Here is an 18,020-nt window from a genome sequence, read left to right as displayed (position 1 = left end):
CACACACCTGTCTATATAAGGTCCCACAGTTAACAGTGCATGTCAGAGCACAAACCGAGCCACATCCATAAATGGAAGTTTGGAACCACCAGGACTCTTCTGAGCTGAACGATCGGGGGAGAAGGGCCTTAGTCAGGGAGGTGACCAAGAACCCGATGGTCACTCTGACAGAGCTCCAGTGTTTCTCTGTGGAGAGAGGAGAACCTTCCAGAAGAACAACCATCTCTGCAGCACTCCACCGACTCAGGCCTTTATGGTAGAGTGGCCAGACTGAAGCCACTCCTCAGTAAAAGGCACATGACAGCCCACATGGAGTTTGCCAAAAGGCACCTGAAGGACTCTCAGACCATGAGAAACAAAATTATCTGGTATGATGAAACAAAGATTTAACTCTTTGGCCTAAATGGCAAGTGTCATGTCTGGAGGAATCCAGGCACCGCTCATCACCTGGCCAAAACCATCCCTACAGTGAAACATGGTGGTGGCAGCATCATGCAGTGGGGATGTTTTTCAGCGGCAGGAACTGGGAGACTTGTCAGGATCGAGGGAAAGATGAATGCAGCAATGTACAGAGACATCCTTGATGAAAACCTCCTCCAGAGCGCTCTGGACCACAGACTGGGGCGAAGGTTCATGTTCCAACAGGACAACGACCCTAAGCACACAGCCAAGGTAACAAAGGAGTAGCTACGGGACAACTCTGTGAATGTCCTTGAGTGGCCCAGACTTGAACTCGATTGAACATCTCTGGAGAGATCTGAAAATGGCTGTGCACCGACGCTCCCACCAACCTGATGGAGCTTGAGAGGTCCTGCAAAGGAGAATGGGAGAAACTGCCCCCCCAAAAAAGCTTGTAGTATCATACACAAAAAGTCTTGAGGCTGTAATTGGTGTCAAAGGTGCTTCAACAAAGTATTGAGAAAAGGCTGTGAATACTTATGTACATATGATTTTTTGTTTTGTTTTTTATTTTTAATACATTTGCAAAGATTTCAAACAAACTTCTATCACGTTGTCATTATGGGGTATTGTTTGTAGAATTTTGAGGAAAATAATACATTTAATCAGTTTTGGAATAAGGCTGTAACATAACAAAATGTTGAAAAAGTGAAGCGCTGTGAATACTTTCCAGATGCACTGTATGCTGCCTTTATGTGATATTTGGAACTTCAGATTTCTGGCCATCAATCACTTGCATTGTGAGGACCTACAGAGATGAGATATTCTTCTAAAAATCTTAATTTGTGTTCAGCAAAAAGAAAGTCATACACATCTGGGATGGCATGAGGGTGATCAGATAATTTTTTGGGTGAACTATTCCTTTAACGAGAGCAAATGAGACACATTTGATGATTTCAATAATGTGTCTACTAGACCAAGATCGTAGCCATATCATGAACTAACGTTTAAAGTGATAGTTTACCATACTCATGAGGGTAAGTGAATGATGACAAACTTGAAATAGAAAGCCAACCAGTATCCATGATGGGACACTAGAACAAACTGGTCTCAACGCATTGCACTCTTCTCATAATGTGGAAGCAGCTTGCAGGGCAATGCAAGATTCTGGTGGGGTCTTCTCAAGGGCACCTTTTCTAGACTGTAGAAACTTAACGGAAGTGGAGTAAACCCTGTGTAACACCTCAACACCTACCTGTCCCATCTAAGGAGCCTAATGAAGAAGCATCATTTCAAAGTGCAAAAGTATGGATGCAGGTTGTGAAACATCTTACAAAGGCAACGTCAGCTATTTATTTTTGAAGATCATGTCATTTCCACTGTCTACCAAGGGAATTAATCGTAAAGGTGAAAAAATTAATAAAATTAAAACAAGGCATATAAACACTATAACAAGGTCATTGGCACAGTCCTTTTGGTCACACACTGTTTTAACGACTTCTTCGTGGCGTAGTTATTATTTAAGGGAGCTGAACTAATGCAGCCTGTGCGCTCAGCTAAACTTATCTGTGCCTTTTATATCCGAGGCAGGCAAACAACACCATATTCTGATGAGTCACCACAAAGTGTGGAATACTATTAGGGAAAGGAAATTGTTGTGGCCTCTATCTGTGAGGCATATCACTTCTTATAAATGTAGATCTTAAAGGACCTGATAGGTGTGGTGTGTGCTGAAGGCATGTACACCAAGAAAAAATAACCCTCAGTCACAGTGTGCTCAAACATCACGAGCATGCAGACAACGCCAAGGTCTGACACAACAGCATTCTGTAGCAGGCAAACAATTGTAAGAGTCAAGAAGTCGAGGCCTACGTGGCCAGTGGCAGATCTTGAGCAGTCTTGAGCCTTGGGCTGTTGGGAAAGAGGCAGGGCTTGGTGGGCGTCCGCAGCCTCCTTCTGTCCGTGCTTACTTGTTCTCAATAAGGGTCTGCACCTTGTGTACCAGCTCTCGCGCTATTTGGAGGATGTGCTGGACATCATGGCGCTCCGCCATCTCTGTTAGAGATGAACACAAAGCACACAGTTACTGTAAACACCAATGATTCAGTTGCCTGACATTTTCACATGGCCACTTGCTAGGAAGGCAGCATTTCCTCTTGAGAAACACAGTGAAGTTGTGCCCAGGGTTCTTTTTGCCACATATGCCAATGGTCATGCAAATGTTTTCATATCAGTCAGAAACTGTACTTTTCAATATCACTGGGTTGTTGTTATTATTTGTGACAAGAAACGGAGGTGGTGAGATTGAGATATGACCCGAACCGGATTTAAACTCGGGTCGCCTACAAACAAGCATGCTCACTACACACCAGGCGACATCTTTGGCATTTTGCATAATTTCAATTAAAATATTTATGTGGCAGGGCAGGGCAGAGGCGGGGCTGGGCCTTGATTCCGCACACCTGGCCCCTAATTAGGCCAATTAAGCCAGAGGGGGATAAAGGTGACCAGAGACGGCAGTGCAGACAGAGAGAGAGAGAGAGAGAGAGTTACGGGCAGCTGCCCGACACCTGTGTGTTTGTCTTTTAAGTTTATTATTAAATTATTATTTATACTGTTGAGCAGGTTCTCGCCTCATCCTTTCCATTGAACTGTGTTACTCTGGTGCCACAACCCAGGAAGGAGGAGGGATGTGCTGTAGTAGATACCTTGCCACTACCATCCACCCCAACAGAGCAGCCGTGGCCATCCGCTGGGGGACGGAGGAGCCCGGCCACCTGAGAGCGGAGGAATGACCTCCGGTCAGGGCTGCTGCCAGGGGCGGATGAGACCCCTACCAGCCGCAAAATGTGCCGGGGTCAGAGAACCACTGACCGCGAGCAGGGAGGGGCTCCTGGCCGACCACCTGTAGTGGGAGGACCGCTGCCAGGGGCAGGGGTGACCACTTCCGTCCACCGAAAACGTGGCGGGGCCAGAGGACTGCCTCCGATCCGCCCGGGGAGGTGCGGCTGTCGTCCACTAGAGTGTGGAGGAGTGGCCGAGGACCAGGCTACGGTGTATCGGTGAACCGGCAAAATGTTTTTCTCTCTCTCTCTCCTCTCTCTCTCTCCAGCTGCCACTCCTTGTTGGCCTTTCTCTCTCTTTTTAAATATTATTATTGTGTTTTTGGTTGGTACATCACTGTTACAGTGTGAAAAACATATAATATTTTTTATTATTGTTGTTTCCCTCCCCTTGTCCCCTCCCAGATCCAGGAAGACGAGCAGATGGGGCCAGATGGGGCCAGAATCCAGGATGTGCTGAGTGACTCCAGCCAGACTCCTAAGCAACAAAATTGGCCCGGTTGCTAGGGAGGGTAGAGTCACATGGGGTAACCCCATGGTTGTGATTAGAGTTTCTCCCTCTCAATGGGGTGCATGGTAAATTGTGCGTGAATCACAGAGAGTAGCATGAGCCTCCACATGCTGGGAGTCTCAGAGGTGTCATGCACAATGGGCCATGTGATAAGATGTGCGGATTGACTTTCTCAGAAGCTAAGGCAACTGAGACTTGTCCTCCGCCACCCGGATTGAGGTGAGTAACCGTGCCACCAGGAGGACTTACTAAGTAGTGGGAATTGGGCATTCCAAATTAGGGAGAAAAGGGGATAAAATTATTTAACTTTTTTTATTTTTTTTTTAATATATATATATAAATGTTTTGTTCACCAGACCGTCACAAGAATGTTTTGCAGTTTTATATGTAACCAAAAAGCACAATTCATTGTCTTGCAATCAGCCAGTCTCTGGTGAAAACAAAGCAATTTTGTTCCTCATATTTTTGTTTAGGTGACTTAATGTCAGGAACTTACCACATTTTTCCATATGTAGTAAATATCTATATTTTTGTCATCCTGGCCTATTCAACTCAGAAGCATTTTTGGGCTGCCACCAGCAATTTTTCACACACACATTTAAAAGCTCACCATTTACACATACTGTAGACTAATTGCCAAAAATCAGTCTAATCTATTTCAGATATATACAGGACTGAGCAAAAGTTTTAGGCACTTGCGAAAAACTTTCAAAGTGAGGATATATAAAAAAAGAATGACATAAATAGTTTTCACTAATCAATTAACTTCATACAAAGTCCAGTAAACAGAAAAAGAGCTAAATAAATATTTGGTGTGAACACTTGTGCCTTCAAAACAGCACCAATTCTCCTACTTAGCCTGGACACAGTTTGTCTTGGTTGTTGGCAGATAGGATGTTCCAAGCTTATTGGAGAATTCGCCACAGTTCTTTTATTTATTTAGGCTGTCTCAATTACTTTTGTCTTCATCTAATCCAAGACTGACACAATGTCAGGGCAATGCCATCTGTTGCAGGGTTCCCTGTTCTTCTTTTCTCTTCTGTTTGCAAAAGGAATGTTTTGGAGTATAACATTTATATTTCCTATTGACATACTAAAGTAGCAGATATAAAAAAATTATAGTATATTTTTTATATCAAAGTACATATATGGAATGGAATGGTCTGGTCTGGTCTGGACTTTCTGTGACCCAGAAGAGGGCATATGAGGATACTGGACTTTGTGTGTCCCAGAAGAGAGCATACGATAAAAGTGTTGATGCTGCAAAAAACACACAGTGCACTCAGTTGTAATAGAAATAATGATGCTATGGACCTTGAGAAACATAGCTGAAGATAATGATTAAAAAAGCCAGTGGTCAAAGTGACCTTGTTATGCTTAGACTGTCATGTTTTATTTACCAATTTAATTAAAAAGATAGACTAAAGTCAGGTTTCTACCATTAAAAAAGAAATCAAAGGCTCTGTGAGATAATGGTGGTGAACAGTATCCGTTGGTTAGAAAAAAAGAATGAAGGGGCGTAGACGAGGTAATGCAAGATAACAAACTGTATAAAAGATGTTTTGGACTAAGAGAGTCAGATCTCAGCTGGTTTGTTGGTTCACTCAATAAATAAATTCCAGGTGTCAAATAAACATTTGACACCTGGAACTCCGGAGTTTGAGTTTTCTTACTGAAAGGAAAGAAAGGTCTTTGATTCTCCACAACACAATCTTAAGACAAATGTTTTTGGGAAACACTTTTGCACAGTACTGTATATATACAGTTGAATTCAGAGGTTTACATACACCTTAGCCAAATACATTTAAACTCAAATCCTGACATTTCATTCAACACTTTGTTAATATTTGGTAGCATTGCCTTTAAATTGTTTAACTTGGGTCAAACGTTTTGAGTATCCTTCCACAAGCTTCTCACAATAAGTTGCTGGAATTATGAACTGGTGTAACTGAGCCAGGTTTGTAGGCCTTCTTGCTCGCACATGCTTTTTCAGTTCTGCCCACAAATGTTTCTACCGGAATGAGGTCAGGGCTTTGTGATGGCCACATCAGTACCTTGACTTTGTTGTCCTATTGAGGGGTGCAGGCCTTCTCAGAATCAGAATTTATCAGCTTTATTGCCAAGTATGCTTACACATACATGGAATTTGTCTTGGTGACAGTAAGAATTATGGGAAGAATTGCAAAGAAAAAGCCACTTTTGAAACAGAAAAACAAAAAGAAAAGTTTAGAGTGGGCAAAGAAACACAGACATTGGAGAACAGATAATTGGAAAAGAGTGTTATGGATCTTAACCCCATTGAGCTTTTGTGGGATCAGCTAGACTGTAAGGTGTGTGAGAAGTGCCCGACAAGACAGACACATCTATGGCAAGTGCTACAGGAAGTGTGGGGTGAAAGGTCACCTGAGTATCTGGACAAACTCACTGCTAGAATGCCAAGGATCTGCTAAGCTGTCATTGCTGCACGTGGAGGATTTTTTGATGAGAACACTTTGAAGTAGTTTAAGAAGTTCTGATTTTTTTTCCCAAATTGTAATAGTAAATGTTCACATTATTAATGTCCTGACTATCCATTGTGATCAGTCGAATGCCACTTTGGTGAATAAAAGTACCAATGTCTTTCCATAAGAGCAAAATCTGTGCATTTTTACATGTGTATTTTTTATTTTAAAATTGTAAGCAATTAATTCTGATTCTGTTCACCTCGTCTCCCTCCAAATAGTCTTATTTTATTCCACTAGATGGCAGCAAGTACTAGAAAAAAGATTTTTCCTCCATCACCTTCAGTCACAACATGCCGATCTAAAATGTAGGTGGCGCTATAATGCATTTTAGGCCTCACAGTTGTGCCCGTCCATAGACATTCAGTCTAATTTTTAATTCATGCATCACCCCCAATTTGTCATTGAATATTTCATCCTCTGAGTAGACTAGAAGCTCAATCTAGGTGTCATTAGAAAGCTGAGATACTCCCCGGTGATGTATAATATTTTACCATTGATAGTTGATAACATATTATTCTGATGATTTGTTTAGCATGCTTTTCTTGCAGGACTGCATATTTTGTTCTGGACATCTAAGATATAACATTGGATTATTCACACAAGTAAGCTCACAGACAACAAAACAATGGCTCATTTTTTAGGGAACTGCCGAAGGTAAAAGTAGATATAAAGTTTTAGCTATTGGGGCTTACAGCAGAAGTGATCGGAGCATAAAAGAGATGTTTGTATTTGATCTTACAAATTTCACCTATTTCACTTTGTGATTTTGAAAACATTTTAAATTGTTGTAAATTCAGATTCTAAGCTTTCAATATTTCCATATGTGGCCTGTTTCGGCATAGTAGATAAACATCTGATAAACTTTGCATGTTTTTTAGCATCCTAGTCAAACTTAAGATACATTTATCTGGATTACTTTCTGATAAATTAAGCCTACTTTTCTGCATCCTAGATAGACCACTGATAAACTTTTCCTGTTTTATAGCATCCTAGATAAACTTCAGATACATTTAGCCTGTTCTTCACCATCTAGATAACTTTCTGATAAGCTTTGCACATCTTTTGGCCTCTGGATAAACCTATGATAAATGTAGCTTGTTTTTCATAGCTTGATAAACTTCGGATAAACTTTGCATGTTTCTTGGCATCCTACTGTTAATAAACTTCTCTTAAACTTGGCCTCATGTGACTAGCATCAGGTACCAGACTATCGATCTTACAACTTGACTTAAATCATGTAACGTTGGGTTCCTGATAAACTTACCAGCTAACTGGCGAGAAACATTATATTAACTCGCCAAAGCCAATGGTGCATTTTGTGCTTAGCGAATGTATATTTTGGAACCCTGGCTGTGCCCTTCATGTTTAAAAGTGAGCTATTCTGATCACTAACCATTAAAGAATTTGATGATGTCAGTGAAGTCCATGTTGTTGTCTAGGATGATGTCCCTGTACACCTCCACCAAGGCCAGTGCAATGAAGAGGACAAAGTGCTTGGAGGAGATACGGGGGGCGACCCAGATAACCTCCCATACTGCAAACACATCCTCATAGAGCAGCTCTGATACACACAAAATAAACAGCGAGTTAAGCAATGAAGGCTGTCTCTTCAATGAGGTGGAGTCAGGGGTGTAGATTCCAGGGTGGATTAAATAATCATAACAAGCAAGTAGACCCCCCAATATTCAAGGCAAATCTACGCCCTTGGGTGGAGTCACGATTTCAATATCCAAGTGTTGTTACCTCTTTTGAAGTCGAGGAGAAACCAGCGGTAGCAGAAGTAGAAATGAGTGTAATCTCCATTCTGATGCATGAGCTCAAACAACTCTGAGTCAAGGATCTAAAAAAACATTTATGTTCAGATCTAATTATGTCAAAGATTGCATCAGAAAAATGGACGAATCAAGGCAGGAAGGGGAAGAAATAAGGTAATGTGCCATCATGTTACCTGTATCAGTGACCTCATATTTGCAAAATGAGTGTCCATCACTCCTCCGGTTGGGAAATTCTGACTCATTCTTTTCATTAGTTGAGTGAAACAGCTGTAGGCCAGGCACTCTGAAATGAGGTTAAAATAAGAGAAAGGTTTATAAAGATGAAACCTAAGATTAGACATTAATGCATTTCAAAGCATCTCTCTATCTGTGTCTGTCTATCTCTGATAATTTTATTTAGCAGTTAAAGCACCTGTCAGTAAAGGCGGCACTGAAACAAAAACAGTTTGTTTGTTACATGTTAAAACTCACCATCATCCAGAATGACCATCAGTGGGGCTAGAAGATCACACATGCCCTGTACATAGCCAATCTCCAGATGTTCCCAGACATAACTGATTCATAACGGGACACAAAGATTCAGTTCAGTTCAGACAATTTAGAAAATGTGTTACAGTTTGTGATTCATGTTTCAATTAACAAAACAGACTGGCTGATTTGAAATTCAATAAGTTTCTATAAGTGAGAACATACATGATCAAAGCCATAAAAACTGAGCTCTGCTCACCTGCACATGATGTTGCGGAGTTTCTCTAGGTTTGCTGTAGTGAAGTAATAGTAGTTGCGATCACAGCGCTGGACATCTTTATCTATTCTGTGTAAGTTCAGCGCCACCATATCCAACAGCTCGATCTGTGCACAGCAAAGTTTTCATGTTGAAATCAACTACATGGAGATACTAGACTTTCAGAGGTGGGTAGTAACGTGCTACATTTACTCCGTTACATTTACTTGAGTAATGTTTTGGGAAGAAAATTACTCTAGCTCAAGTCATTTTCGAATGAAAGAAAATTACTTTTACTTTGTTACAATGGGTGGTGTTAATGTCGTTACATTACTGGGTTTAATTTTAATTAATGTGTAATTTATTGAGAGATTATTGAATGGGACTTTTATTACAGCGGATGTTCACACAGCTGCGCGCTGTCAATGGGGTGTTCGATTTCAAGTTTTTTGGAGTCAACTCCAATTCCCGACACCAGCAGTTGGATTCAATGGAATCGACTCTTTGACTCCATTTATTTTCAATCAGGATAGTTTCAAAATTCAGCACCATCACCAGGGATGGCCAATTGTGGGCAGTACCTTCCCAAGTGACATGTTTTCACCCCCCAAAATTGCTTGTCAAGCATGAGAGGAAAATCAACGGAATTCTAAAAATCATAGTTTGCTTTTCACTTGTATATAGCTCACCAAATCCACTGCTTATTGCATCTGATTGCCGCTCTGTGATAAAGATGTAACTGCTGGTCAGTTTCTCCAACCCAAATCCAAAAAAAACTAATTGCACATATTTTCTACTTGCTCGATTCACTTCAATAACTATTACTATTCACTACAATTCAATACAATAAATATGTTTTTAAAAGGAACGTGCAGTATGGTACGTGAAATCTCTTTTATATATAATGTATGGTGAAAGTTTTAAAACGGCAGCTTTTTAAACTCAACAGTCTCGACCACAACAGATTAAATAGCAGTGGGTTTAATTAAGATATATTGGTGTGGTTATTGCTTTGATAAAATATCACTAGTTTACCTGTAGGTTAATAGTGTTTCCTATTCCATATGTTCAGGCGATGGCCCTGTGAATATTGCAGTCTTTAATCGCATACTTAATTTTGTTTTTATTTTCTCTTAATAGTTTTTAAAATGTGTGACATGAAGACATAAACTCCTACTATTATAATTGGAGATACTGCATAAATTTACCTTAAAATGACTGGTAACAATGTCATTCCCTAGTTGCTGCTCATATACAAATTTAAGAGGGAAAATAACAAGAAACAGGCTGGGTCGGAAATAATTTCATTGTTATAGAGGAACTAGACAAATTGGGAGAATCCACTTCTCTAACCACTGTCCCTTGCATTGATGTAATACTGCACAAACTTCCAAAAGTTTTAGAATCTGTCACACCCTCTCTCTTTTTTTATTTATTTTTTTATTTGTTAATTTATTTGACAGGGACAGTGTACAATAATTAGCATTACTGCAAATGCACCAGAATTAGCCAAAAGGCTATTTTTCATCCGTTGTCCCTGGACAGATCTTAATATTGTCTACCTTAAAAAGAAAAACAGTTTTAAAACATTACAAGGAAAATACAAAATATAAAAACAATAAAACAATATGACACGTTAAATCCTTTAAATTAATACAGTGTACAAATTCACTATATTTTCAACATAAATATATATAATATATTATACAAATATAATAATGTTGAACACAGTTACCCAACAGGGACACAGATGACAGCACGATCGGGTAGAGGGAAATTATAGCCTATATACTTATTAGTGTTGACATGACTGGTGTAAGATGAACCAGTTTTTTAGGTGCTTTTTAAACAAAGTGTATGTAGTGAGTTCTCTAATATTCTGAGGAACAGAGTTCCAATTCTGTGCTGCTGAGACTGAAAAAGCATGCTGGCTGAATGCAGTTTTCCGCAAAGGAACAACACAGTCTCCTCGGGGCGACCCTCGTGTTACTCGCTGTGAGGAGTTTCTGATGTTTACAAATTTACTGAGTGGGGGAGATGACAGACCATAAATTATTGCACGCACCCACATTATCTCTCACTCAAAAGCACATGATGAACGATGTGGTGTCCCACCAACCAGAACCAACAGGTGTTTGTAAAGGATGTGACTGTTCCTAAGAATGCCAATTCATTATTTTGAGCCAATCCCAATGTCCTGTTTATAAAGTTATGGAGTCTAACAAAAGAATCGATTCCGGTATCAGAGTCAACTCTGATTCTAGGACGAGTCAGAGTCAAAGAATCGACTCTTTTGGAGATCACTAGCTGTCACAGACTGTCACTCAAGCCGAGTGTATCACTGCTGCAGCATCAAACTCTTCAAACTAAGTGAAACACTTTCTTCGCTCCTCACGGTGAACAAATTATAGTTTTTTCATGCAGTGCCTTCATTTAACACCAAGTCAAGCAGATATTTCAAGATTAAAATTGAAGTTCCAACTTAAGGCAGCACGTCAAGGTAAGTTTTGGCTCTAATAATAACGTGGCCTTTTCTGTGACGGTCATCAATGTAACTGGGCTCTTATGACATCAGTGTATATTTAAGTATACATTTATGACATTTTAAGTGTACATTTTTAAATCAGAATAGCAATATATCAGTGCACTTTGTCCCGCATGTCATGAGCTGTATTTACACATTTACTCCACACTGATTAACTGAATAAATCCATGTAAAAATCCAAGTTAAGTGTATATGCCTTTTGCTCTGTCATTTGCATGATAGAAAACTGGAGCGTGAACAGACAGCCTTTCTGCGCGTGCACACAGCGAGGGCCGCGAGGCGCACTCGTGAAAGATGTGCGGGCACGAGGCGAACGTACGATGAATAATATATATGTTAATATAAAGAGTAAACACAATTGATCAAATATATATATTGTTGTATTTATTTGTAATACTTTTGTAATACTCGCTTTAAACATCAAAACAAGCTGGGTAGCGTTCTGGGCGCATAGCACCCTCATCCGACCAAATTATCATAACCTACATGTAATAACTGTAAAAATATTAAAATCATCCACAGAATTATAATTTCCACGTGTGCAGTCTCCCGAGTTAAAATAATATCACCTCAGTGAATTATTTAGTAAATCGAACGTACACTCGGAATTAGAGTGCATTGTGGGTAAGAATGTGATCAAATGTAGGGCATGAGTGGCTCACTCAGAATTCATACACTCCTACAAAATGCCGGACACCCGAAATAGTGCACTATGTAGTGGACAGGAGGCGGTTTCAGACACAGCGTGTGTTTCACGACTGGGATTGGTGCCCTACATATGTTGTGTATATGCATTTAGAGTGCGGCGGTACTGCTGTACAAATTATCTAAATACTTTCGACACTAAAGATTTTAACTACACTGAAATAAGAATTCACGCAGGATTTTAAAAGCTATGAAATAGTGAAAGTAGGCATTAATAAAACGTGATCTTGCATTTTAGCATCTTGTTTATATTTTAGCATTATTAGTATCCCTGTGGGACGTTTTTACCATGATAATTACTAGAAATATTTCCAAACCTTTCTTATTGACAAATTCATCCAGATCTTTAGTTATTAAAGAGTTATTAAAGGGATAGTTCACCCAAAAAGGAAAATTCCCTCATCATTTACACACCCTCATGACAGCACAGATGTGTATGACTTTCTATCATCTGCTGAACACAAATTAAGATTTTTAGGAAAAAAAAATACTTTTGGGCCATATAATGCAAGTGAATGGGTGCCAACATTTTAAAGTAAAATAATAAATCAAAAAATCACATAAGTCAGCATAAAAGTAATAGTGTAAAAGTTATATGTGATCGGTGTGGATGAGAAACAGAGAAACAGATCACTTTCACATTCTTCTTATGTTTTTGGTGATTCACATTCTTCTCTACATATTGCCCCATACTGGACAGGGAGAAGAATTTTTATCAAATAATGACTAATATTTATCTATTTCTCACCCACACCTATCATATCACTTCTGAAGATATGGATTTAACCACTGGAGTCTTAAGGATAACTTTCATGCTGCCTTTATGTGAATTTTGGAGCATCAACATTTTGGCACCCATTCACTTGCATTGTACTGACCTACGGAGCTGGAATATTCTTCTAAAAATCTTAATTTATGTTCTGCAGAAGAAATTAAGCCATACACATCTGGGATGGCGTGATGGTGTGTAAATTATGAGAGGATTTTCATTTTTGGGTGAACTATCCCTTTAAAGTGATAGCTCAGCCATAATTTAATATTCTGTCATCATTTCCCAACCCTCATGTTGTTCCAAACCCATGTGACCTGTATTCTGTGGAACACAAAATATGTTACACAGAATGTTAGAGACTGACAGTCTCAGTCACCATTCACTTTCAAAATATAGAGGAAAAAACATTCACTGAAAGTAAATAGTGGCAAACATTCTGTCTAATATCTCCTTATTGTGTTGCATGGAAGAAAGATAATCATTCTTGATTGGAACATCATGATGGTGAATGATGACTACAACTACAACAGCTAATATATTACAATACAGAATATAGTAATAATTATCAGTATTTAATGGAATATTTTACTACAAAAGACTATTCAAATGAACCATTGAAACATTTTAATTGGTTCATTGAAACAAACATTCCAAATAAACCTATTGGCTAAAATGATTTGGACTTCCTAATGCTACTTTGAAAGTGAGGACATTGTAGGAAAGTGCACTCGATACACTTGCTCATTTAATGACCTCAACTCAACTCAACTTTTTAGAGCAAGTTTGTTATGGAATAGCTACAATATTTGCTACTGTCATGGTAGTGAACAATGTAGTTAAGTTATTAGCATTGTTACTTGTAGTAAGCTATGCCCCAACATGCCTCAACTGTGTGCCAATGTACCGTATAAGATGAGAAGGATGGTGTTATTCCCTCATTGGTGGTTGTGAGTTTGTCCAGCTGGATGCAGAGTTTGTCTTCGCTCAAGGAGCCCCGTCCACCCTGCTCCTCCAGTCCCCCAGTGGGTGTGGTGTCCTCTTCAATGCTCTGCCCATCTTCGATGCTAGACATGATTTGGGAATGGCCAGACGCCACTGAGTAGTTTCTGGAGGAGGGCAGGCCTGAATCTGGAGAGTCAAACTCAACCAGAGGCCTCTCATCTGGAGCTAACATAGCTGGGGTAACCACTGTGGTTAAGGTGGGTGTGCTTCCCTCACAAGAGGTGTCATGACCCCCTGCATCAGCCTCATCCACTGACATGAATACCTAAGGAGAGAGAGTAGATGGGTTGAAGGGTATGATGACATTACATGATGCAAGATATACCTCTATATGAGCGATATTTAATTGAAGTTCCAAATCGAGTCTCTAAATTCTTTTCCCAGAAAAGTCTGAGCAATCAAAGGATCCAAAATAACTTAAACTCTTTCAGAAGTGTTTTATGGGTATGAAATGATATAGGCAATGTGAGCATTTCACTATTGTAAATTTTCCATTCATTTACATTGATTTGTCCATTACAGATTGACAAATAAATAAATTCAAATTGATTTGTTTAACACAGTTTCCAATACAAATCATTCCAAAGCAGCTAGAGTGGTGCCACAAACCCCTAAGGTTAGTAAGTACTTAAATGGAAAACAACTACATAAAACATAAATAAAAAAGCAAGCCAAAAATAAAAGTCAAAACAAAACTCAAAACATATCAAGCCAAAAATATAACAAAAATAATTTAAAAAAACAAGCTAAAACAAAAACAAACTGTAAGTAAAAAAAACAACAACATGTCAAAACAAAAACAAGGCAAGCCAATAACAAAACTTGGGCTGTCGATTTAATGCGTTAATATTAATTTAATGAATGAGCAGGCTGCACAGCATTCCACAGACACGCTTTTGCTGGACCGAGCAAAACATTATTCAGGGATCTAGAAATGTTCTTAGTTAAACTATGCTTAACTTGCCACAGTGACCTAAAACACAGGTCTTATGACTAGAGATGCTGAAGTGAGACAACCAAAGATGCTTTAAAAGTGTCCGTCTGACGCAGTATTACATAGACCAACAATTAAAAATAGCGCAGAGGGAAGTAGACAAATAATGGGGTTATGTTCAATTATATGGAAATAAACAAAACAATTATTTTAACCTTTAAAGCCACTTTTTATATTGTATAAATGCATATATGTTGAAACAGTATTAGTAAATGTTGTTATTTATTTGAATTATCTGAATTATATTTTGTTATATTATATATTATCAGTTTTGGGGAGTAACAGAATGCATGTAACGGGATTACGTATTTAAAATACAAAATATAAGTAACTGTATTCTACTACAGTTACAATTGAAATCATTGTAATTAGAATACAGTTACATTCAAAAAGTATTTTGATTACTGAAGAGATTACTTTGCATTTTATTGTCATTTGTTTAATTTAATATTTTAGTCCTTTCAGATGATGTGATCCAAAGTGCATTTGAACAGCAGTGAAACACTTTCTTATGATGTGTTACATTCATACGAGACAGACAGAGAAATAAGTTTGAAGTAAGTTTGAAGCAGAAGAAATAGAAATAAACCTTGTGTGAATTGTCAACTTTACTCTAAGCTCAAATGCTATTTCTAGCCATTTTACATGCACATATTGCATATTACCCGACATGATCATAATTTTTATCAAGAAAATTCCCGTTGGATCATAATTTATTTTTTCTAGTAAGACATTTGATATTAGGGCAAAAATCATATTCCAGATAATAATTTTTGTTTTATTTTCCTGTAAAAATGTCTAAAAATCCTTAAAACATGATCAGTTTGATTTATCTTGTATTAGAAACAACACTGCATAAGATATTTAGGTTCCCCGTCTGTCGCTCTCTCCACGTTGTGTCGGAGAAGCGACACTAGGGGTCTCTCTTGAGCGCCGAATATGCCTCTGATCCATTGAAAAAAGGCCAATGAGAAGTTGGCAGTCAGTATTTGCATACCCCGCATAAAGGCGAGGCAAATACTAGAGTTCATTCAGAAATTTTCTTCGGAGCCGATGGTTGTGCATGCTGTTCACACCAGTTCCTGTATTCCTCTGACGCTCTGCATGCTTTTGGATTGAGGGCGCATTACAGCGGCGATTTCTCCTTCTTGCACGGCAGTGCAATTGCCCCTGGGCGCTTCGACAGTGCAGAAACCCAACTCTAAGAGAGTTGTTTAAGAGAGTGACTTTCTCTAAAAGAGCAATACACAGCGGCGTTGAACGTCCTTTTCAGGACGCGTCTTTTTAAAGACGTGTTTCCGCCTCTGTGTAGTTTCCGGATGCGATCGATTTCTCCCACCTCCTACGGTCATAAAATCTGCCTGGCGTACCTGGGTTGCGATTACACACAGGCAGCGTTTTTATGAATGGTCTATGTTTTCAGTGCGAGAACATAGCCATGACAGCATTGCAGTCGTAGGCTTTTTCTTGTAGTGAGAGAAAGCCACTTCAGCCGCCCCCCGCGCCTCGCCTCTTTCCCACGGGACTGGGGCAGGCGCCGCGGGCGATGAAGGTGATTTGGGGATAAAGACGGGCTGTGTTCGCCGGGTACCCCCCCGCGAGCCTCCTGCCTCCCCGGTACGCTTGCTGGCTTCCGTCCGAGCTCGGCATGAGCGTTTTTCTCTCCAATAAGGTTATGTTCTCAGTGCGAGAACATAGCTGTTGCAGCATTGCGGTCATAGGCTTTCTTTTGTCATGAGAGAAAGCCACTTCAGCCGCCCCCCGCGCCTCGCCTCTTTCCCACGGGATTGGGGCAGGCGCTGCGGGCGATGAAGGTGATTTGGGGATAAAGACGGGCTGTGTTCGCCGGGTACCCCCCCGCGAACCACCCGCCTCCCCAGCACGCTTGCTTGCTCCCATCTGCTCGGGATGAGTGCGGCCCGCTTCACGGCCGGCCTGCCAGTCCCTTGAGCTCCCGGGATTGGATGACGATAATCACCACTGCATCGGAGAGCGTTACAGCGGCATCTGATGCTGATGACTCATCTGCGCCGCCACCTTCGGGTCTGCGCGCCCAGTCTGAGCCTGATGCACAGAGGTCCGATATGCTTCCCCGGGTACAGCGAGTGCGAGGTTGGACCGGAAAATCCCGTCCCCCTCCCCCTCACGGCTACTTGTTTGGTACCACGGGCATGTGCGCCGCTCACAGCCGCGCCCCACCCCCGGTTCCTTTCTTCCCGGACGTGCATGACGAGCTGAGCAAGCCAAGCTTCCTCACTCCTCCGCTCTCACTACCCTCGGCGGTAGAGCGTTCCCAGACCACTCCCCCCCCACACGCCATGGCCCCCCCCTGCAGTCAACCGGGTCAAGGCTCCAAAAATGTGCACTTGGGTAGTCCTGTTCTTGACGTGCTGCAGGAACTGCACTCGAACACGCGATGGCTCCCCTTGTGGTCCGGAAACTCAACACATGGACTGGACCTGGTCGCAGTAGAGGAGGTAGACAAAGCACGCTTTCTCAAATGCTCCCGTCTCCCAGCTCCGTCCATTCGGCGACACCACCTGACGACTCTACCCAGCAGCCCTCAGTGGTGAAGAAACAGACGGAGGCTATTTCACACATCCTGCCCTGCCGCAAACGTGCCGCCAGGGGCCATGCCCTGTCTGCTCGCCGAGGGCGTCCTCCTGCGGCTTTCAAGAAAGAAAGAAAAGTGGTGCTCCGCCTCAACAAACATGGGCCCAGCTCTCCGCCCTGGTGTCGAGCTCCCCGCAGAAGATGGACGCCCCCTCATCTCACGGACCCCCTCGAGGACCCGGAAGGCTCCCAGGCGCTCCTGAGATGACCGACCCAGAGACTGAGACCACTCCGTTCCCCGGTGGAGGGCCGGGAGGAGAATCTTTTGTTGAATTAATTTCATTTGCCACACCCCCTAACGGGGGCTGCGGTACTCACATTCTCAATAATAGAGCTATTTCCTTTTTTGTCTCTGGGTCACCTGGTCCGCAAATGCCGTTCTCACGGCACTCTGCCACCAGGCCTCAACAGTCCCGGCACGCTGAACGCGGCCCCAGATCCGCCTTCAGCCCCACGACTGTTCCCCGGCCGGCCGGTTCTGACGAGTCCAGAGGACGCCACTAAAGGACCTCCTCCTCAGTCACCAACCCGCCCCCTGCCGGATGTCCGGAGCAAGGTAAGTGCTTTGAGTCTTTTCTCAGCACCAGAGCCTCGGGACGTGTCCGTGCCTCCCGACGGTGTACTACCTGCTCC

General features: G+C 41.3%; 1 protein-coding gene across 1 annotated transcript in view; it reads right to left on the bottom strand.

Annotated features, from left to right (window-relative positions):
• Positions 1–1,200: 1,200 nt before the first annotated feature.
• LOC127631797 (small G protein signaling modulator 2-like) overlaps positions 1,201–18,020 on the bottom strand; it is a 99,657-nt gene continuing 82,837 nt past the window's right edge. The window contains exons 18-24 of the mRNA XM_052110143.1: positions 13,683–14,045; positions 8,760–8,884; positions 8,504–8,586; positions 8,206–8,315; positions 8,001–8,097; positions 7,651–7,818; positions 1,201–2,454 (exon numbers count right to left, since the gene is read on the bottom strand). Of these exons, the coding sequence (XP_051966103.1) occupies positions 2,366–2,454; positions 7,651–7,818; positions 8,001–8,097; positions 8,206–8,315; positions 8,504–8,586; positions 8,760–8,884; positions 13,683–14,045 (1,035 nt within the window). The 3' untranslated portion in view covers positions 1,201–2,365. The remainder of the gene's footprint in view (positions 2,455–7,650; positions 7,819–8,000; positions 8,098–8,205; positions 8,316–8,503; positions 8,587–8,759; positions 8,885–13,682; positions 14,046–18,020) is intronic.

The sequence above is a fragment of the Xyrauchen texanus genome, chromosome 38, assembly GCF_025860055.1.
Source record: "Xyrauchen texanus isolate HMW12.3.18 chromosome 38, RBS_HiC_50CHRs, whole genome shotgun sequence".
NCBI classification, from domain to species: domain Eukaryota; kingdom Metazoa; phylum Chordata; class Actinopteri; order Cypriniformes; family Catostomidae; genus Xyrauchen; species Xyrauchen texanus.
The sequence above is the reverse complement of the archived record's forward strand: the minus strand, read 5'-3'. Positions and strand labels throughout refer to the sequence as shown.